This window comes from Opisthocomus hoazin, chromosome 13, assembly GCF_030867145.1.
Source record: "Opisthocomus hoazin isolate bOpiHoa1 chromosome 13, bOpiHoa1.hap1, whole genome shotgun sequence".
Lineage (NCBI taxonomy): Eukaryota > Metazoa > Chordata > Aves > Opisthocomiformes > Opisthocomidae > Opisthocomus > Opisthocomus hoazin.
In genome coordinates this window covers 24,786,585-24,810,364 of record NC_134426.1, presented here as the reverse complement: position 1 = coordinate 24,810,364, position 23,780 = coordinate 24,786,585, and the positions used below count along the sequence as shown (strand labels likewise).

General features: G+C 41.0%; 1 protein-coding gene across 2 annotated transcripts in view; it reads left to right on the top strand.

Moving 5' to 3' along the window:
• The window catches only part of LOC104327596 (transmembrane protein 132B), a 259,693-nt gene that overhangs the window by 174,181 nt on the left and 61,732 nt on the right, over positions 1-23,780 (top strand). For both annotated transcript variants that reach the window (XM_075434871.1, XM_075434869.1), the window contains exon 4: positions 1,885-2,071. In XM_075434871.1, coding sequence (XP_075290986.1) covers positions 1,885-2,071 — 187 coding nt within the window. The remainder of the gene's footprint in view (positions 1-1,884; positions 2,072-23,780) is intronic.

Genomic DNA, 23,780 nt, shown 5'->3' with positions numbered 1-23,780 from the left:
ATTGAACCTAAACTGCAGATCTAAACGTACCTTGACAGGCCCAATACCTAGATCCATAGTTAGTGTAAAGCTCATCTTTAAATTTTATTTCTGTGTTGTGAGCGAATTAATTTTATGTAATTTAGATAAAACAAACTGCCAGAAGTGATACACATAGAACTATGAAGTTGACTGGTGCCCACAGTGGTTATGTTTTTAACAGAGATGCTTTAATTACATCCCTAGTATTGTGTAACAATCTTTGTCTGAAAAGGTTTTTGCTGCTTGTCTAGCTGGCCACCCAAAAGATGCCTTAATAGCTTCTAGTTTTGCCTGGAGGTGGGTATTATCTTCTGTCAGCATGGAAAGTATTTATCCTCCAGGCATTGAAGCATATGTTTGTGGTGTTTGCTGTCAGAAAGGAAACATGAAAATCAATAATTCCTGTTCAGATTTTTTTCCTTTAAAATGCACCTTCAGAAACACATGGCAAAAGCAGATTCTGCCTCTGTGCAGTTGGGAAGAGGAACAGGATGTTTTAAGGCTCTGTTCGCTGCGGCGGCAGGCTAAAGCTCTGCTTTAGGGTAAGAGCACACAAGTAACATACCGTGGGACAGGATAGCGGGTGACATTACAGAGGGCGGGTGACTACTGAGGGGTGCCTGCGTGCACAGGACACATCCCTACTAGCTCATACTCGCAGTAAGAGCATGTTCAAGTCATTACAGAAGGCCTAATGTGCTGCAAATTCAGATTTTAACCTATTTGATGAGCACGTACCCTGAAACTTAGCACTAATATTGGTAACATCAGTAATATTGGTAGCATCAGTTGTCTCTTCAATGGAGTGTGGTTAAGCAATTGGGTCCGCAGTCAGGTGAGCTGCCTTCCCGTGCCGCCTCTGGGTTTCGTAAGCTGCGTCGGGTCTCCCCACTGCAGGAGTCTGTCTGGGAAATTGGGGTGGGAACTTGCATGCTGCTTGCTAAGGTACCTTAATTTTTGTGGAGGTGAAGTGCTGGGTGAACAAAGGTCTGTTTTCTAAATAGGACTCTGCTGCGGATATGCTGAATGCTGTTGGTTAGGCCTTGGTGTCTGTTTTCTGCTCTATAACATGAAGAGAATATCTGTCTTTCTAACCTGAGGATTAATTATTAATATTTACATCGTGTTGGACCAGAGGAGAGTGCTACGTGTTGTTGTTAACAAAAGGAGCAGAAGTAATTTTTAAATACAGTCCTGAATGCTATGCATTTGCATCCATTTCCTTACCTTTAAACTTTTATTTCCAGAAGAGAAATATATAATGATCACTGTATAATTGCAAGTCTGCACCACTGACGACGAGAACGTTTTCATGAATTGAAAATAAGGATAATTTACCCCCCACTTTTTGTCATGTAGAATTTCTGCAAATCCATTTCTTCACTGAGATAAAGACAAGTTTGGGTTTGAAAGACTTTTTTTCCCTCCAAAAGAGCTTATTTCTGAGACAGGATAAGGAATGGCCAAGTATTCTGTTGTTTTGGAGCATCAGTATTTGCAGCAACAAAATTATAATAATGCTATGTTAAATAATTTAGCAACATCTGTGCAACGCAGTTCCCAGGGTTTGGGGCTTATTCTGTAAGTTCATTGTGATTATGGAAAATGAATGCCTGAGTTGAATGGGAGAAATGCCCGCATTTCAGGAAACTATAAGATCTAGTGTCACCTTATCTGTAAAGTACAGCTGTTTCCCAGTGTGTAGTTTGATTTAGGTTTCTGTTGGTGTCTTCAAGTTTGCATATTGAGCTTAATGGTAAATCTTCTGGTGAATGGAAAAGGTGGTGAAATCAAAATATATTTTCTTATTAACATCCTACTGATGTTGTGGGCAATTTTGTGGTTTGTTTTTTTTTTTTTCAGAGCAAACATGTCCTCCTACGAGATCTTGCAGATGGACTTTGAGATTGACAACACCAGCAGCCTGGCAGGGGCCCAACAAATTACCTGGCAGGTGGAATACCCTCGAGATGACTCCGTGAGCGAACTGGTGGTCTCCGAGATCTTTGTCAGCCGAACAATGTTTGTGGGAATAGTTCCTCTTGCGATGGTAAGAACTTGCTGCTGCTTCTTTTTTGCTAAATGTTTCCGTTGATTCTCGTTAGTATTCAAGGGAATGTGAGCCATTTTATTATGTGCTGCTTCCTATGCACCTGCTGCAAGTGATTTAAATGCAAAAAATACATTTCAATAATATTTTATTTACCTGATATGCCATAATGGCTCCTTGGAAACCATTTGAGTCTTTTGTGAAAATCCTTTACCGTTCCTGGATTATTGACCTGGTACATGGTGATAGCTCCTTTGGAGCCATTGTCTTCTGGTGTATTAATGCAACTGCCATGCGTGTGCTCTGAGGGTAAATGTTGCAATTAGGTGGGACATTTTGAATGAAATAAATTAGCATGCATGTGTGGGAAACTTCATTGCTAAACCAAACAACTGGACTGTTTTCTGCTTTGCATTTCCCCATAGAGCCACACAGTCTAGCAAGCTGCAAAGTGTCAATTTAATAAAAGGTCTGTTTCAAGTTATATAGAAAAGGCAGAATACTTTCTGAAGATGTGGGTGTTGGCCATACTTTCCAGGCAAGTTTTAAGATGTTTGCAGAAAGCTTGAAGCTGAGGATTTATCTAGAAAATGCAAAGATCTCCTGCTAAAATCGAACACACCTGTTTTAGGAGGGACCTTTGGTCTACGTTTGGGCCTGATGGATTTTTAGTACTAGAGCTTTAAGCTTACACATGACCAGTGATTTCAGTAAGGATATTCTGGTGTAAAGCTAGAGAAACAGCCAAAGAGCCTGGATGTTACACCGGTTCCCTCAGAAACACTCTGGTAATTTTTGTTTCCTTTTCATGAACTTTCCAAGTCAGTCTGTGCTGGTTTTCTTTCTATTACACCATATAACCAACAAATATTGGCATTTTCCTCTGCATGACCACTAGCTTCTCCTACTAGGACAAGAGCAAGGAAAGATGCTTGTAAAGGTAAAAAAGACCCTAAATAATTTTAATTTCCAGTGCCTATTGCCAAAGGCTACAGTTACTGGCAGTCCAGTGATAGAAGAAAAATTATATGCAGAAAAGTCAATAGAGAATTTTCTTCTTGTGCTTTTTTTTGAAGCATGTGGGAGATGAAACAAAACTCTAATTGTGCGGATGGAATATTATCAAGTAGTAATGGTGAATCAGACAAAATAATGACAGAATGTGGCTCATGAACAGTCTTGCACATAGCGTTGCCGGTTTTAAGTGGATAATGTGGAGTTTGTGCCATGCAGAGCACCACAGATATAAAAGCAAAGCGAATCCAACCGAAAAGCCCTTTGTGAATGTTGGATCAGAGCTTTGCTGCTGTCTCTGCCAGGGTTTTGCCAGGGATTCACTTCATCTGTTTGCAGTTATGGCAGATGTTGGCCATTTCAGCTGTCTCTAAATGTCCTTGGACAAAATCTGAGGCTGATCCTGAATTCAAAGTGGAGCTAATCTAATCTCTGATGCTTTGTCATTGTAAACTAACCATGGAGTAAAGGAAAAAGTTTCTTTCGTAAATTTATGACCTTGGTCCTTAAATGGGGGTCTCATGTGGGCTATCACTTTGCTGTTGCATGTGAGCATCCCCAACTGGCTTGGCCCAAGGCTGATAGAGAATTGATGACAGCAATGGCAGGAACAACAGCTTATATTTGCATTTCTTTCCCTTATGTTTGCCAGTTTGCAGTGCTGCTTCATTTAACAGTCACTAACTGGTGCAGGTTCTGGCACTGCATTGCCCAGTCAGGAGCAAAAAATAACTGCTCCATGGATCATCCCGTGCTGTTCAGAGAAATGTGTTCCCAACTGAACTAAATGCATTTTAACATTCATTCCTCTTCAAGTTTTGCCTGGCTCGTTGGTAAGGCAGTCTCCCTCTCAGTGCAGGTGGTATCTGGACAGGAGAGTTTTGTCATCTCCTAGACCTTGGTCCCCCAGAAGAGCACCACAGAAGGGTCCAGACACCAGCGTGTTTCCGTGCCTTTGCCAGTGCACTGAACAGAAATTGCTTGTTGTTCCTTCTCTCCGACTCTGCTGTTTCATTGTAAACATTGAATGTTTATAGATGGAAACACAGAGTTCCTTGGAGAGTTTAAGCTTTGAGCGAAACATTTAGTCCTTGATTTGCAAGAGTGAACGTTTTGATGGGTTTACCAAAAGCTGGTGGTGGTTCAGTGGTGGTGACACCAGCATTTGCATGAAGAAGTGCAGCTGAGTGGCATGAAGGGGAAAAATTTCTTTCCAGTGAGAAGACTGAGGTGGATTCAGTAAGATCTTACTGGAGGAGAAATTAGCTGTGAAATCCTGCAACAGAAAAAAAAACTTTAATGTGCAGATCTCTTTCTGTAGGCCACTTTGATTCTTTTAATATAAAGAGATCCTCTTCCACAGGGTTTGGAATATCGCTACTTTGTTGCTGCAGTTGGTCATGAGTTTATCTTTGTTTTCCCTGCTACTTCCTTCAACAAACAGGAGAAAATCGAAAGAGCACGGGAATAATTTATTCTGTCATTGCATTGTGGTGACTCTGGAGATAGCGGTCGGGATATTTTTCTCATTACTAGCTTGCTTTTTTTTTTAGATAAAGAAATGGTAGACTGCATGGTAACATTTGAATAATAGCCTGATAAAAAGAGATGATTTTTTGCTTTGGTGAGTTTATGAAGCCCTTAACATCAAATCTCATGTTCTTAACATTTACATTTGGTAGCAAGCTTGAAAGGCATTTTTGTGGGTTTTTTTCGGTTTTGTTTTTTTCTAAGTGAAGATACATCTGATTTTTTGCGCATTATGTAGCAAAAAATAGCTCCTTATTAGCAGACAATCTTGCCGTAATGAATTGATGTTGCAGATTATTTCTACCTAGTCCTCTGGGATCAAATCAACAGCGCATGAATAAGCACTGGTTTGAGATGCGCAGGAGGAAGCGGGGCCAGGGAGAGTCTCCAGGTGAACTCCTGGCCAGGGCAGCACCTATCAGCTGTGCCCCAGGCCTGCACCTGAGATGAGGTTATCCGGCACTGCTCGCGGAGGAACAGCACGATAAACTGCAATGCCTATCCGCTGTGACTAAAAACGAGCAGAGCTTCGTAAGCCTTGATAGGGACATTAGGAAGTAACTGGAAACTTGTTAGCCTATGAGAAAAGTCAAAATACAGCGTAGCAAAACCAACTGTTCTCTCTTCTGTATGATAACTGTAAAAATACCATGGGTTTCTTGGGGCGGTTTTGCATTTTTTTGGAAGAGGACTAAAATACAATCTTGGAATACTAGGAATCCCTCCCAAACTATAAATTTTAATTTGCATGATCCTCCATATTATAAATCTCAGTGCTATTTATTGCCACATTCAGTGCATTCAAAATATGTAAATAAATAAAATATTTGCACTAATGAGAGAAAATAGAATTTCCAATTGAAAGAGACACCTTTTTCTGCATCGTCTGACAGTTGTCCCCAAATCCTTGAGCTCCTTCTAATTGAAACATCCTGTTTCAACAACTGCTCAGGGCCAGACAGTTGGGATTTCCAAGGGAACGACATCCAGATGGAAACAGCACAGTCCAGTAATTTAGAATTTGCTTTCCGAAAGTCCTATCTCTACTTCTAGGTGAGCAATGTAGACTCTGTGCACAGTCAGAAAGTGCACAGAGAGGATGGGAATGCAGACCATCCCTGGCTGGCATGGCAAAGAAAAGAGAAAATATCAAGATGGGTGATCACAACTACGTGCAGCCTACACCTCTCTCAGGAACTGATTTGGATGACAGCTGTGATAACCCTACTGCTGCTCTAAGGGTCGGCTTTCTTCGTGGAGCTGTTCTTACATCTCTGCCTGTAAATGAGATGCCTGCTGAGAGGCTTCAGTCCTGTAGCACTTATTATAAGGGAACATAGTGGGGAATGCTCTCGTTAAGCTATACTGTCATTTCCATCATTCCCAGCCGCTGAGAAGAGCGCGGAAAAGGAAGCGACCCAGTCTGCGCATGTGCGGCCAGAGTGGTGTGGGAAAACACATTCGGTTTTACTTGAGGAGTGTTTTGAGATGTGAAAGGACATAAGAGTATTTTTCAGTCTATTATCTTTCAGCCTGTGGCCCCTTATGCCCCCAAAAAACCCCAAACAAACAAAGCCCCTCATTTTTGTTTAGTCCAAACGTGGCCTTACTCCCTCTTAGCAGGTGACTGGAGCACCGGTTCAAAACCAATTCAGAGCGCAAAGCGCTTCTTGTCTCGCTGGCACCGTTTCCAGCCTCACGTGCGATCTGATCCCAGATGGTATTGCTGTGTGCGTTTTACACCATTTTAGAAACAGATTGTTTATTTTGTCTAGTATTCAGTGTTCACTGACTTTACGCTGAGATGAACACACAAGATTCTGGGCCTCACAGAGCTGTCCTACCTAGCCTTTTCTTTATAAGCTAACTGATCTCCTGAGGTGCTGATACTGATGGCCTGTGTTTTGTTCCTGGAAGGTTTTGCTTCTGTAGATGAGGCTAGATTGGGAAATTCACCCCTTCTGAGCATGAAAATTGGCTATATGTGTAATTGTCCTCTTGTATAGCTGTAGAGGTAGAAAAGTGTATGTGTTGAGGCAAGGTGTCATAAGATACCCAGATGTAAGTATGTAGGGAAATATGTGATTCTTTCTTAGTTACTTTTTTTCAGACTACTTCAGAAGCGGTCAGTGAAATTCTAAGTTCTTTGGCTGACAGGCTGAGAAAACACAAAGCTCAAAACGTCAGAACCTCTGAAATCCTTCAGAATGCTGCTGTTTTAATCCCAGAAGCTGTGCAGCTCGGCTCCTGTTAGGAGGGACAGTGGATTTGAAAATAAATGAAAACTGTCTATGCGTGTGTATTCCTCTTTAAGTACAACCTTGCAAGTCATTCTAAATTCATTTTCTGTGAACTGTGACACATAAAATACGTGAAGATGCATTGTCTTGTAATTGCTAGAGCATTTTCTGATAGCTAAAAGGGATTGGATGGGCCTGCTTCCACAGGGAAAATAAATAAATGCTAATTCCTAAAACTCCATGCAAATTAACGAGTTATTTCTTCCTTAAGTACTCTATTATTATTTAGTATTTATGTAGTGTTTTATATTTTCAGAACACTTTAGAGACATTAATTAATCAGACCTGAATAAACCAAGCTTGATGAGAATGGAAAATTAAATGGAAATTAAGTCACTCAGTTTTACCTCTTTCTGAACAATTTGTAAGTCACTTTTCATGCTCCTAAAGGCACTTTTAAAAACACTTAAAAAAAAAATCTTATAATACTATTGCTTCTTATCTCTAAAAACTGTTTTGGTTAGAAAACAGGTAGGATTTATACCATCAAGAACTAATGACAGCACAGATGAGTGGCTTTGAAGAATGTAAATGCTGTTTTATCACTTAAAGCTGTGCCCAACTATTTAAGCCAATTTAATTCAGGTAAAAATGCATGGGTGGAAGCATTACTCCCTTAATTTGAAGCCTATTTAGAAGCCAGAATATTTGACTCCTGAAGGTTTCTTTGGAGAAGAGTGGAAGGAGTATTTAGTTTTGTCAACATTTTTACCATAAACTTTTAAGATAAAAAACTGTTGAGAAATAGAATGAATCAGACTGAACAGTGTATTGAGGTGGCCAGGTTAGAGACAGCATGCAGGCTTCTAGCTAGAGCGTTACTGCACTGTCCTTTTGCGAGATGCAAACGTGTCCCTAAATGCCTTTGGGGATCTGGGCCTGGCTGTTGAGTTTAACGTTCCACGACGCACTGAGTGCCAGGTGAAAACGTCAGCTGCTTTGCTCCTGTGAGACCTATCTTGTCTTCTTTTGACAGTAGATGTCTCTGATAATTGATTCTTCCAACATCTGGTGTACAGATTAACATGTGGAACTAATGTCCCAAGAAGTAGAAAGGTGATCCATTTTCATCATGCTGAGTAGAGTAACAGATCAAGGTGAGGAAGTGGAACACAACCACATGTGAAGCTCTCGTTCATTCCACTATTTTGTTATGTTACTGATACCAGGAGAATAATGCATCTTCTGATATTACAATTGCTAACTATAAACACTGCAGGTGATTATTTTAAAAGAAGTTCTACGGCATTGAAGTAGGATGTGAGATGTGAATCTGGTTGATGTCTAATGCATCAGAAGATGTCTTTTAGGCATCGAGCAGATCTGTCAGAACATTGTAAAGTTGGATCTAAACTAGGTGCCTTCATTTGCCTTAATATTGTAATCTTGCTATGTAATAGTCTCGCAAAGTGGAATTGTATGTCCTGCTAATTATAGAAATCAATAGCACAGATAAATCTGTTCTATCCAGTGGTGATACAGTTCTCACAGTTACCTCTCTTGATCTCAGTAGACATAACCTGCAATTTCCATAGTTATGCCAAATTGCTGGTAGCAAGGTAGTCAGTGGAGTCTGACTCCTGGGGTACAAGAAACAAGCACTTCACCAGCTTAAGGCCTGTCATCCAGGTTTCTGTCACAAATAAATGTGATAGGATTATTCTGTTATCTAACTAACAGTTGGGGAAAAATTAAAAAAAGAAGAAACATCCAGGTTTTGTAGAGAGTTTCTAGGCAACCAGGAACTTAGGCAAAGCAAAGAACAAGACATTGAAGAGATGTATTTTAACTGTTTTTCGTAAGAAGGCTCCAGCTGAGGCTGAAGGCTTGAGGAACAATAGGTTTAATAATAGACAAATATTCTAGCGTTCTCTTCTTATCTAGGAAAATGATGGCTTGGTCTGTGACTGGCAGCACTGGTGTTTTAGATATATGTGCTATAGAACCTTTCTTGTATGGTAACGGAATTGTAATTCCCAGACTGTCATTATTCTAAAGTATTTTCGAAATGCAAGAATCAATATTTCACCGGCGCTCCGAGCCCCTCAGCCTGAAACATTCCTGTACATCCTGCAAGTGTTTAATCTATGTCTTCAGAAGTCTTGTTTCCTCCCAAAAAATGTAAGCTATTCGTTGACTAGTGGCTTACTAATGTTGTGAATCACTTAGAACCACAGATGGCTGTATATACTCCAGTGAAGTTTCTTCTAAATGGGAGGCTGAATAATAGCATCTGCAGTTGCTGCTAGCAAACGTACTGACAAGAACACCCAGAAAAATCGTCCTTAAAGATGCCCATTTCTATAACTCAGGCTGAAATGGAATTGCTGAGTGCAACACTTTGCTTATTTGTTTTAAAAGACGCAGGGATGCAGGATGAGGGTGTTTTGGTTGGGTTTTTTTTGTAATGTACTTCTAGCTTTGGCTGCTGAGTATCCAGTGAGGAACAGGAGGGTAAACTCCGTTTGGGATGAATGCCACCAAATCCCCATTTGCAGATGAGATGGCCTGATGCTCTTGTGCATGGAGAGTCCACTGCAGTCATATTCTGATATATCTTTCCCAGTAAGGGCTGCATGCCTGTCCACTTTAAACGTTCAATTAAAAATGTACAATATTTTTGTGGGAAGATTTTCCAAAAATGATTGACTAAATAAAAAATCCTCTCTAAAATATTTGGTTTTGCCTGCCCTGCATAAAAGCGACAGGGCTTGGGCACCTGGGCTGTGCTGGGATGTTTTCACGTGCCTGCGGAGCGGTAGTTGCCAGATGCGAGCCCTCAAGCAGGCTGAGACTGTGGCACAAACTCCCGGCGGATCCACATGCATCCACGTCCAGCCATGGTCTGCAGTGGCTCTGCATGCTGAGCGATGCCTGTGCGACCCTCTAGTCAAACAAGCAGTCATTTTTAAGTTTAGAAATCGTGTGTTTCCTGATACTGCTTCTCCTGTTTTGTACCTTTTGTCTATGAGTCTGCTGAGATTACCTCCTGTTCTATTATTCAGATTCTGCCATGGCTTTCATTCATGGTGATTCCTGTGCCTTTCTTTGGGGAAAAGATTTCTTCTGCACGTTCATTTTAATTCAGTACAAGTTAGAGGATGTCTGAAGTAATGTGAATTTGAGTATCCATGTTCCTACATAGAACACCATTGAATCCAGCTATCAAAAAGAGAGTGTTTAAAAATAAAAAACACCTTTAAAGAATTTATTTTTCCTACAGAAATAATTTTTGCCAGTGGCAATATAACTTATATTCAGACACCAATTAAAGGAGCACATTCATGCCAAGGTGGAAGTTGACCCAGACTTAGGAAGAAGCTTGCCTTCACCTTAAAGTAAAATAAGAAAATGTCAAGCTTTAGCAACCTCTTTTCTTCGCTCTCTCTGGGGTCAGTTATAAAACCCCAGAACGCTTAATCCTGGAGTGTCAAAAATACCAGAATAGGATCAGTCGTTTCTAGCCAACCCAGATGATTTACGTATTTTTTAGAGGCTGGTTAAAATGTATTTATGTGCAAAAAGTCCCATATGTGCTTATCCATTGCACTTAATGCATACTTCTTACTTGAAATAAGTTTGACCTTTGGCCTTCCAGTTCCCTGTAAATTATACAGCGCATCTCTGTTTTACTTTGCATGCAGAGTAAACTGCACAGAACGTGATTTGGTCATTCGCAAAGTTCACCATTTCATGGGAAAAATATTTAAAAGTAAATCCAACATAGAGTAGATCTTCGTCCCAGAAATATCAGGGTTTATCAAGATTTTTTTAGAATAAAACCCAGATCTATGACTCCCAGATCACAGATTTCAGTGTGAATTTTAACATTAATTAGTGGGAGCAGGATTGAAGCCTTAAGCTTCCCTAAAACCCCACAGTGGAAGGATTGATTTTAAACTGAAAGCAAATAAACTACTGTGGAGAGAGTACAGAATAAGAAAAAATAAATTCTTCTTTTGTATTGCTATACTCCCATGCCCACAGCTAGTGTTTTACGTCGCTGTAGCAGAGATAGTATCTTCTGCAATTATTAGCATCTTCAAATTAATTGTCACAGGGAATTAAATGATTTTGTTTTGTAAGGCTGTTCTGACAACCACAGGATAAATTTTATGGAGAAAGATGAAAATTTAAAAGATTTCTTGAAACGTATCAGCCAAAATACAAACCACTGAAGATTTTACTACGTTTCATCCAGAGGAAGACTCTGACTCTGAAATACGCTGGAAGAGAAGTGTGTGGGGAGGGCGTGTCACGAGGAATGCCCACGTGGGCTTTGCTCTGACTGAGGAAAGCCGGGAGGTTTCACCACGCTTTCTGCGCAGACATTCAGAAAAGCTATTTTGGATTGATCAAAACCGTTTAACAGCAGAAAAACATTTTTCCTTGTAGAACTGTGGTGTTTGATTAAGCTTGATTAAATAGTGTGCAAATATTTGATTTTGAAAACAAGGTTTTTTTTGTAAGTGAAAGTGTCCCGTCCTGAATATGGCAGACGAGGACTATTTTGATAATGTCAGCCTTCTTTCTCGGTGTTCTTCCGGAAATGAAATTCCAGCCAAATCTCCTCAATTTCATGAAGTGTTTCAGTTTTAACTGGACTCTATTTTCCAAAGGATATAAATTTTTTTCCATTTCAGGCTCATTCTGGGCACCTGAACTAGATCTTAGAATTGCTCATTGTGAACCATTATTCCTTTTTTCCTCTGCTCAGTTAAACATACTCTACCATTTAATTTTGAGAAAAAGAAAGAAACCAAAAGAGAATTTGCTATTGGTGGGAAAAAAATAATGGCATTTTGAGAGTTTCCGTGAAAGCAATGTGACATGACAAATTTTAAGAAGCTCTACGAATACTATTAATATTTATGATGCACTCAAGAAAACGGCTATTGTGTGCCACATCCATCAAAGATAAGAATTGTATTCGACTGTGTTGGATGATAAACATTGAATGACAATAGCTAGAGATTGTATGAGGGATTTCATACTCAGGTTTTATGCCTGCTTGAGTAAAAGCACCATGTTATTCCACTGTGAACCAATAATTTGCTTTCATGAAATTAGATACATTTGCTGATACTTGGTAGAACCGTAGTCCAAAACATTAATGAGTATGCAGAGAGTGCTGATGCCAGGTGCTTCAGAGATCCTGTTGCAAGCTACTCGGGATCAAGTCCTAAAGACAGCATTTTCCACTAATCTTCCTCTTGGAAATCACCCTGAAGCTTACCAAATTGCAGTGATTTGACCACATATTGTTTGTTGTTTGCAGTTTGGATGAATGCTGACGATTACCCCATGAAACGAAGGCCCTTCCAGCATGGCAAGCTGGCTTTTTATATCCCATGTTTCTCTGTAAAGAATTTCCATCTCTCCATCATCAGGAATGGGGCAGAATTGCCCATGCCTTGGGAACGCCTGCTCGGATTCCACAGTGGCATCTGTCTTCAGATAATGTCCGCACGGATGTCCTAAGTCTGGCATTGCTTTTCTTCGTTGTCATCACTGTAAAATGCAGTTTTGGAACTAATTAATGATCATCCAGGCAGGCAACTGCTGGGGAGATATAAAGGGGACATCTTTCCCCACTCTTGCTCTTAAACACTATACTTGTCCTCCCTGTGCCGTGTGCCCATGCCTGGCACGCTGCACGGCCTCGTCCTCCTCCGCTCCCGGTCAATGTGGTGGCTGCTCCTGTGATTAATCTCTTTGACACGAAGGCTGCATGCATTGCCACTTCCATGTTCTTTCTGCCCTGCCTGCTTATTGAAAGTGTAATGCTCTGGAGATACTTCTTTCTGAAGATTAGGCCAATGATGCTTGAATTCTGCACTGCACACACCCGTCTTTGGAAAGAAACTGTAATTCAGAGTTGATTGACGAATACCTGTAGCATCTTTAGTCAGGTGTTTGTAAGTAAAGCTGTATTTGGAAGAGTTAACACGCTCTCCATATATCAAGCGTAGGAGGACATCCAGGTATTCTTGCAGCCAGAGTGATCTTGGGTGTCTTTGATCCATGTGGAGAGTTACTATTCTTCATAAACCCTCTCCAAGGATGCACAGGCACTAAATCCTTGTTAGAAGTAAGTGGTTCCAATAATAAATGTGCAGAGGAAAATGCGACAAGGTGCGCTCTTCTGCTGAGTGGGTAGAGCTGTGCTGCCTCTGGAGGGCTGTTTGGTTAGCTCTCTGCCTTTAGATTTGCTTGTATCTTTATGAAAAATTTTGTGATGGGAGTTCAGTGCAAGCTGATGGAGGGATCCCTTGACAGTCTCTCAAGAGTGGTAGGACCTCTTGCTGGCCAGCAATAAGGGCACGGCGAACCTCTTGACAGAGGGATTGCAAGAGGTAGGAGCTGAGCCAACCTGAAGTGATTTTTGTGAGTAGTACAGACCACCAACAGGACTGGGGAGACACAGTGTGCTGGAAGGAGCTACAACGCTTCTACTTTCTGTACCTAAAATGAGACTCTTCTTGTTCCTTGACAATTACCTAATAATTTGGCTCCTCTGTAAATTTTTCCAGCATGCTCATTCTGGTTTTATTGCCAATTAACTTAGCATTCTAGTCTTGGTCTACAGCTGATTGGCCAGTAATTTGAACTAAAGCCCTCATCAGAAGGGCAGCATTTGTAAAACAGCGAAGAAATCTCAGAGATACTGAAATTACTGTTAATTAAATCAGCGCATGAATATAATGGGCACACGTGAACAAAATTATGTTTGTTTTTGAACTGTTCTGCTAGCTGGAGAGTAAGTCTTATTAGGACTATTTAATTGTCAGCCTGCATTTATAAGATGTACAGCGAGCTGAGTCCCTTCTGCGTGAATTAATTTTGTATTGTGTATACGTGGATGAGTGATACATATAGTTCTTAGCTTATGCAAACAGACCATCTTCTTGCCAAGCAGATGCTGTACTATATTTCTTATGTGCATGCTGCACTGAAAGCTTTTCTTTTCAAACGGTTATTTGTGTTTCACACAACTCTTGTTCAAAGCTGGCATTGACCTTAATGTAGTTATTCTGCTTCACGTGGCCCCAGTATCAGTTACGCTTAGGAATTATTTTACATGTAATTTCTATTTTTTTAATTAAATTGAAATAGCATCATAAAGATGGAGCAGAGCAGCAATCGGGGAGCTTTAGAAGTTGTAAAGTAGCCTATAAGCAGCTATTGTGGATAAAGACATTTATTCCAAGGTGCCTCAGCTTTACTGAAAATGCTAAGCTACAGCTTTATTAGGATAATCAAGATACTCTAACACGGTGCTTTGGGACAGCCTTGTAATATTCTGTGTTGCTCAATTCTGAAGTTCTTGAATTAGCAGTTTCACAACTCTCTCTCCTGTGGAGCTGGAAGGCAAAGTGTGCACTGGTTGGTGCCTATCTGTGAGCTCTTTCAAGATCAGGCCAAGGCAGAAGACAGCACTCTCTCGTGGGGGTGGCAGGACTGAGGGCACCAGCACTGATGAGGGCAGAGAGAAGCAGGCGTCGCAAATTCCAGGTTATTTGGGAGGCAATAAATGCATTCCCTGCTATGGCTAGGGGAAGAAATGGATCCGTGAGTTTCAAGGGGTGAAATGTTGGCATAACGCTGAAATCTGTGGTCAAGGACAGGGAGAAGCTAATTGAGTTTTGCATAATCTTTGCGACCTTCTAATTCTGGATTGGTAAAGGCATAGAAATGGCAATGACTTTTGTCTTCCAGCTTGCTTTCCACAGCTTCTGGGAATACCACTGCCCAAAACCTCAGTGCCGTGAGACCAGTACTGGTGTGGCACCTGTACTGGAGCTTGGGAGAGAGCCCAAACCTGCTCTGCTTGGTTCTTGCAGAGGAAGAACCTTGCCCTGACTTACACACTGATCACAGGCAGTATTTGCTGTTGCTGCTTGTGCAGTCTCCCAGTAGGGTTGTAGTGAAGAGTAGGAGGAAAAAGGCAGAGAACATAATCCAAAAATCACACTTCATTCATCTTCATTCCTGCACATGTCCTTTCTTGTGGTGGTGTTCCCTTGTGGTCAGGAGCAAGCTAATTCCTGTAGTGTTGGCTTGGCTCTGCGAAAGAGGAGGAGCCACAAGAGTTGGATAGGAAGAAAATGCGGAGCCATGTGGACACTGCAGCATTTTGGTGTGCCAAGCATGGGTTAACAGGCTTGATGTACTTCATGTTGCTGGAGACTGAAGTGACAAACACAGTATTTGATCTCTGTCTCTCATTAGGGTGTCATTTCTTCCTTAGAGTATGGATGTCAAAATGCATTTGATGTGCTGCGGAGTTAAAAACACTCATTGTTTCAGCCTCCATTTTGAAGCTCACCTAATGAAGAGCGAATTTCAAAGGGAAAAATATGTCATTAAATTCTGTGTCAGAACAGGGAGCCGTAATGGTTGTTTAGCTTTTTGCCTCTAGATTGCCAGCTCAAATCTAACTCTGCTGATAGAAATCAGAAATGTTTACTATGTAATATTATCTGGTTTCTAGGGACCAGCAATTTATGCTAAAAGCAAAACCCAGCCCTATGAAGTGTGATAGCCCTGTGGCTGTGAAGTACTGCGACTCATGTTTATAGAATTGGACATGAGATTTTCAAGAGCATCTCATGGCTGGATTTCTGAAAATTATTAACACACCAGGAGTTACAGATAGTCACTTCATGGGATTTTTGAGTGGACCTTGCTGTTTAACTCTGTTAGGCACCTCTCTGCAAGCCGTGGGTCTTACAGATACTAAAGAAGGTTATTTTCAGTGTACTTTCAGTGAGTTGTGTGACGTTGACAAGAGGACGGGGCACCGTGGCACTCTGAGAGTGGTGAGCAGAAGCTCAGCTGCTCAGTGGTGTCAGGAGTCCTGTGCTGGCTGCCTGGAGCCTCGGAAGAGCATCCTTCAAGATGGGGGATGTGGGGGTTCCTAGTGGGACCGGTGCTGAGAAGGGAAAAGGGAGTGCGTTTTATGTGGTGCTCGGCAATGTCTTGTAGTCAAGTAGTGATGTCGCAGAGATGTTAAGAGAGTGCATAGCTTGGGATGGTAAGGAGATACACAAATATCTGTTTCCATTTCAGCCAAATGACACATTTTTCTGGTGTTCCCCCATTTCAGCTATTGCTTATTTTTTCCTTCTGCTGGTGGGCTTTTAAACTCAAAGTGAGGGTGGTGTATTGCCCACTTCATCTCTAGTTTATGGACTGCGAGGAGCAGCCTGCTCTCAGTCCCTCAGTTTGAACCTTTCCCACTCTACTCAAGTGCTCACAGCACGGGTAGAACGTTAGTGGTTAGGGCAAGGGGGAGGCTTGGGGCTCAGCCTTTCTTCCAGTCACTTTTCTAGAAGTTTGTAATGCACATACGTTCCTAGGGACTTTAGCAGCCCGGCTTGAAAGCAGCCTATGCAAGGAGTTTTACCGAGGTATTTGCGTAATGGGTACGTCCTTTAATAAAACCTTTGCTGCATTGGAAACTCGCACCCGACATCTTAGCCTAGCCTCTCCCAGGGACCGATGCTGTTCAGCAGCAGCTGCTCAAGTGAATAGGAAGGGACCAGCAGGTAGGTTGTAAAAATGATTGTGTTCGAGATCTGCAACACAGCTGGAAGTACTATGATAAATTCCCAGAAACACGTACATACTGGAGCTTTCAGAGAACAAATAATAGCGTTCACATAGGTTCATATTTGCCAGTTATTTTCAGATATAAATTTGCCTTTTAAAACTTAGAACTAGTTATTGCTTGTAAGTTGCATAAGTTTTTTTCTTAATTACATAACTCATATAACAAAATGAGCTGCAAACTGTTTTTTTTTGGTAAGAGCGCTTTTGCATTGTTGCTAGTTACATGATTATCTGCTGAAGAAAAAATGAACAACATTCCCAGTGGTCTCCAAGGCTGATTTCCCATAGTGTGAATTTCAAACCACAGGTTAGAGTAGTTTTGTTTGGTGGAAAAATACTTAGGTGAAGAATAAAATAATTCTGATAAATGAGTACATTTTCAAGTTTTCCTAACTGATCATGATCAATTCACAAAGAGGAAAAGGAATGCAAAATTAATCAAATAAATTATTCATTATATTCACTCAGCTATAGCTAACAGTGAATTGTCTAGACAGTAATTACTAATTTTTAACCTATGTATGTTCACATAACACTATTGTGTGAATAGCTTCAGTATACAGCAGCTTGAGATAATAGTAATGGATGTAAGTCAACTAGCAGGTGATTTTAATTGGGAAATTATATTGGATTTTTCTATTGAACTTCCATCAAACATTACATAAATATTGAATCTTCTAAATGTTTTTCTCCAGTTGAAAATATAGACACACAGAGTTCTGTGCTAATGTGATCAGTGCATAAGCAAACATTTTTTTTTTTTTAATTCTGCTGTAAAATTTTCCCCCCAAAAAACCATTAAATTCAGAATACAGTAAGAATCTACAAGGAGCCTGATGCAATGAGAACGTTTTCCATTTCAGTGGTGATTTTCCTCTAACTAGTTTGCATGGCTCCTTAAGGAGAGTTCATGTCTATCTGTTTCAGTTTACTGGCGCGCTGGAGTGCACTCCTGACAGCGCAAGGAACAGAAACCTCAGTCCTTCCGCTTTATTGCTATGCCAAAAAATCAAGACTTTGGGGGGATTCCCTTCGTTTCCTAGGCGATGCAGAACCTCTGCGGTGAGGGGTCTCACCCCCTGCTCAGCCGCCAGCTGCCTGGGGGATGCGGTGGCTGGGATTTGCACCGTGCAGCTGGTGCTTGAAAGAGACCTGGGGACAGTTTCTGAGAGGATACCGGGCCGCTGGTGCTGGCGAGGCGATGGTCCTGCCCACGCTCGGCGGTAGCACAGCTCTGTGCTACCCATTGCCGCTTTTGTGGGTGTGACAGTGAAGAAACCAGGTTTTTATATTCCTTTGACTTTTTTGCAGAAATCTCTACTACTATTACAGTTCATTAGAGAAGAGTTAGATTGAAAATACAGCAGAAAACCATAATCTCGAATGGATTTGTTAATGAAGCATGTGCCCTGTGGACTAATTGTGCAAGTTAGTGATTTTGTGGTGCTCAGCTGCTCGGAGTTGATCAGAAACTGTTGTTTCTAAAGTTCTTCCATTTCACTTAGAGTAACTTGCCTTGAGAGAAAAGTAGCAGGAAACCCACAGAAACGATTGGAAATGATGCAAAAAACTAGGGCGTTGTGAAAGAATATTTGCATAAATTTTGTTTTTCTGTGTGTCAGTTTAAGCTACATCCTTCAGGGTATGGTTTATAGAGAGGTGCATTAAAAACTAACCGCATGTAGCTCACATTAACCCTAATACAAGCTCTGATTCTGACTTCCTCCATGCTTAATGTTATCTTAATGCAATTTGATTTGATATTTAATTGCTGTAATTTAATTAATGGTTCTGTAAATAAAAAGGCTAAGTTGTGCCCTCCTACACACACAGATAGGCACAGCAAGCAGCTCTAGTGGCTCCTGTGAGACTTAAATTTATGTGTCTTAGAGCAGAATTTAACCCTAAGGATGTATGATAAAATGCCCAAATCCCAGAATAGCACGGTAATGGTGTTTGCATTGGAAATGTTACAGTATTAGTTCAAGCTTCCAGGAGGAGAGTGGCATTTAAAAAACAAACCTACAGATTCTCCCTAATACTTGTCAAAGGGATAGGTCACAGAATTGCTTCCTTGTGTAACAGGATTCCATTTAAAATAGCTTACAAAGACTTAGTTATTAATAAAACTGTTATTAATTGGATAACCTGCTATTAAATGTGTTACAGAATCCCATTGGCTCAATGGGTTACTTACAAGCCAGAGCTCATAGGCGTTTATAACCCTTCTGTTGATGTGCCTATAACCTCCTCTAACACATGCTACTCATGTCCGTTGCACACTTAAAATGACTATTAAATATTGATTAATCTTCCTTATAAACCATTTATAAATAGAAGCATGTAATATAAAATGTAACCTAAAATCATTAAGGCTACACGGTGTGCAAGTTAATAGTAGCAATCTTGAAAAGTTAGGAAGTGCATGAATTAAAGGAAATGTACTAATAAACTACTTTCTTAATACAAGATAGTGGAGCTCCCATTGAAGTCAGGGATTTCCTGTAGCATCTACTGGAGATTTTGCTTTTTAAAAATCTGCTTATAAATGAGAGGTGACATGATGCAACTCCAGAGGTACCAGGTAAACTGAGTTCTTTTTCTGTGTTTATTTAGGATGGAGTAGAGCTGTGTAAGCTACAGCTCCAAATATTTATGCAAAGGTGGAGGAGCATCATGTATTCACATATGGAAAAGAGGCCCGCGTTCCCTGGTGGTGCTGCTGTGAAATGCGTAGATTTTCTGCTGATGTTAATGGAATTATACCATATTCTCTATATAATAAATCACAGGCAGCTGTTTTTAAATCAACCCCTAAACTGAACTGAATTAGGCATAAGTAGCATCCCACTTCAGCATAATTGCCCGCTGTTAAGCTTGGAGGTAAATCACATTTATGTCCCTTCAAATCAATACCTGGTATACGTGAATCTGAATAAGACCCTTTGCCTGCATTTGCCTTGCCCTGAGTTTGCGTTGCCATTTAACTCAGAGTTATTGCAAATACCCCTGACGTACTTTAAAAGTAGGTTTTATTTTGGAAATGGCACTTGACCCCTAAGGGTAGACCAGATTTGTGTGGGCCACCATTCTGTTGTGATTAACAGGAAATTTAGATAAGCAAGAGCCAACTCTGGTCCAAAGGCTGATGTACTCTGAAAACTTACAAAACGCTGACATTCAGTGTAGGAATGACAAGTACAAAAACCCCAGGCAAGAACGGCAATCAGCAGGCCTTTTGTTATGCAAAGGGAAAAAAATCAGATAGATGGAAACAACAGTAAACCAACAGTGATTCGAGGTGCTTTCTTTCAGAACACCTCTTGCAATTTCCAGCTGCCTCCTTTCTTTGTCGCATCTCGCTTCTCCGATAAACAGCAGAATTGGGCAGGCTATTCCTTTGCCTTTGCACTTTTCACTCATTACTCAGTGTCTCTACCTGACCCCCGGCTCTTAAAAGCCCAATAATTAAGCGGATTCCAAAGAGGATTACAATTGAGTATCAGAGGGTATAAATGTGATTTAGCATGGAGTGCTGAGCATGACAAATCATTTTTGTGCCTAGGCCTTTTCATTTAGAAATACAGGACGGATCCAGCCGTGCCCCAGTGCCAAGTGTCTGGTGCAGCCACGCAGCTTCTGCAGATCGGCTCTTGCAAGGCTGGATGAGGCTGTGCTACCTTTCCTTAAGACCAAAAGTGCCACCATTTTTGTCACCTGCTTAGTCTTGGGAAGGAAATACAGAGACACGCATGCGCAAACCAACCTCCCGGGTTACTTCCTTCTCTTTGGAAGAGCTGGATGGAGAGCACTACATTGTAGAAGGAAAGCACAAGGACATTGCGAGGTGGACTCAGGGTTCCTTGCTTATGTGGCTGGAAGAGACAGGAGATCTTGATGCAAAAAGTTTCCAAAGCACGTGGTCTAAGCGTGCAATGGAAGGGAAAAGTTTCTTGAACGTTTTCCTGCTGTGAGTTACTCTGTGAGAAGTTTGTCTGAGGCTTTCACTACTACAGAAGCTGGCTAGCGTTTCATTGATAAATGAAGACATCTCTCACATCAGAAAAGAATATTAATAGCATGCACGTGTGTGTTTGCATGTGTTTGTGTATTGAGTTGCCTTGGAAACAAGAGCATGCTTTCCATTAAGGAACGCTTGTGCAATTGTTAAACTACATACAAAAAATAATCAAATTCATTCATCCACTCTGTAGCGTCTTGCTACAGACAGCAGCGTGCAGCAGGAGTATGTGGATCCTATGTAAAGATGACAGAAAGCCATTTGACTTTGTTTTTGAGCATGTTGTTGAACAAAAGAGATGACATTGGTGAAGCTGCTAATAATGTGGAAAAATGTCTACGCAAATTATAAAAAATTTTGGCAATGCTCTCGTTGTACATTAAAGTTACTAAGATACAAGATAGACCTAACAAGATAGACCTAGAGTACTCACATTGCAGAACAAAGCGGATAATTTTACCTTACATATACGAGCAGCTGTTTCAGCATATTGGCCTCAAAGACAGTATGTTGAAACAGCTGTCCAAGTGTTTTGGAGGTTAATCTACTCAATTAATCACTGTATATTTTTTTTGCAGTTTATAATAATGTTCATACTGTTCCTTGTGGGCATGTGAACAAAATTTTAAATATAAAGTTTTAGTCGTCAGTGAAATACCTATCAGAAAACTTTGTATGAGAAGAAAATCTGTCTTCAAAGTGACACTGGGTCTTGGAGAGATAGACATGTTGTCAATACAGGCGCTGATCTCCGCATGGATTTTTAAACATAAATTTCAGGAGCGAATCACTAGCAAGATTGGTCTGTGAGACACAGAAAACCTGGATTTTTGCATGAAGTTCTGTGAAATAAGTGCATAAGCACATTCTCTGGTGGCTGGTGTTTCCAAGGCACCCAGGAGCTTCCACCTTGAGTAACCTGCAACCTGCAATTTCATGTGGTCTGAACCAAAGGACGTGCAAAACAACTAAACCGTGTCGGTGTCTGATAAGTAGATGAAGGTGATCGGTGTGGAGACTGCATGGCCACGTGAGCTGTCTCGCCCTGGTGCGTTTGGATGTGCGATGCTCCGGATGGGATGCAGAGCAGCACAGCGCTTCACTCATTGCCCGTGCAAGAGCCCCTTGGAGCGGCATCAGTCCCCTTCCTCTGCCGCTGCAGAGGCCAGAACGAGAGCGGTGCTGTGCAATTAACACAGGTGTGGTGGTTGTAATTGTCAAAAATAATCTTGACTGAGACTTTGCCCTGCGGAGAAGTGTGTTCTCAGGTGCGTTGTGCTCGGAAAATCATGCACACCCGAAAAGGCTGCTGCTCCCACCTCATCTGGATTCATTTTGCAATATTTTATGAATGAAATCCTAGAAGCTAGCACATTTTCTGCATATTCACTGCCATTGAATTGCAGACAGCCACCATCAGAAAAATCCTCTGGCAATCCATTTGACCAGAAATAGATAAAATCTAAACATCATTTCCAATCTTTCTAAATATCACTGCATATATAAAAATACAAAAATCTTTATATATCATATTGCAGTGCACCTTTCATGTCAGTGTTTTTTTTTAATCAAATATAGGGTTTCTGGCTTTGTTTTCCCTAAGAGACCATGCAGAAGAAGTGGGAAGAGTTATAGACTACAGCAGCTATGCACAGCTATGCTTAATGGGTTCTAAAGTCTTTTCCTCTGCACTAGTTTTCCCAGATTCTAGGTTTATTCCCCTCCAGACTGAACAGCAATGCATGCTGGAATGAGACTTTTTAGATTGAAACTCTGTTTATGAGATTCTTGGTCAAGTAAAGAGAAAACAAAACAGAACAGAAATACTGCTGCAGCAAAGGAAGCTGCCGCAAGACGTGGCTGCCTCCCGAAACGCTTCTGCGTAACACGTCCAAGGTTGATTCTGTCTCAGGCTGTTGCTGTTTCACAGCCTCATCAGTGACACAGCCCAGCGCTACCTGGCCGGGAAACTTGCGCTTCATCTTCTTTTCCACTCCTGTCACAACTTGTCATTAGGAAGAAGTAAGGTGGTGTTTTGATACTGGGTTGTCCTCCATCATAGCTTTTGTCAGATTGCATTGGATGTACGCACTAGAGTTCAATTACAACGCTGCGGCGGGGAGAATCCAAATCTAAATCAACAACAACTTGCACAATCACCTTCATTAACAAAGAGGAAGTAAACCAGTATTAAAATGCCAGGTACTGCTGCATTTAAAACAGTGTAACCTTTGGGCAGTTAGTTAAATGTCAATGTCATTTAACTACAAATGTCAAATAAATAGAAAGGTAAATTTGATGTAGTTGTGGTCCTGTGACTTTAGAAGTTGGGCATTGGTTGACCACTTTATATCATGTTGGACATGAAAAGAACAAACATTTGTCCTTCAAAACTAACCTGCAGCAAAACAGGAGAATATAGAGTAAAAGTTTTGATCATCTTTTTCTGCTTTTTGTTAGAAGTTGCCTTCTGGCAATAATTCTTGGGCTTTTGGAAAATGATGAAGATACAGCGTAACAAAGGAACAAAGATGTATTTAAACTCAGTTTTTGTTTCAAGATCCAGTTTATCCATTTTCAGATCATGCCTGTTGCCTAAAAAATTTTACATTTCAGTAGTGTAAATGAGATACTTTACACACCATGTTCTCTCTCCTTTCTTCCTGTGGACTTTCTTGTTCCCCAGACCCCTGTTCAGCTTTTGTGGGTGAATACTCTCACCTAGGTTTTGCATTCGTATCTGCATGGCATTGGTTTAAACACAAACATGCTTCAGTTGTGACACGACCATTGATTTTATTCCTAAAGCATTGTCCATCGAAAACCTGAGAAGAGCATGTTGAGGCTGTGCTGAGACGGTGTGGGAAGTGGTGTGGTCCTGGGAGGAGACGTTCCATCTCTGGGTTCTCAGCTCACCATGAGGTGGCAACACATGCGGAGCACCCTTTGCTGTGTTGCTGTTTGTATTCTTATGAAGTAGAGATGTAAAATGTTCATGGTCTTTGAATGAGGAAGTTTATAATTTGATTTATGTAAGACCCTTCCTTTTTGGAGGAACACTTCGAAAAAAAAGAAAACGTGGGAAGTACTGGCCCACATTTGTGCTGTGTGAGTGCATTTCCACCACTGAGGATGTGAGATGTCATCAGGGAAGGAGAATGTGGCTGAATACTTCAAGGTGTAAGAAAAGAAGGGAAAGAGCCAAAGATATTTGGAGACGTGGAAGGTG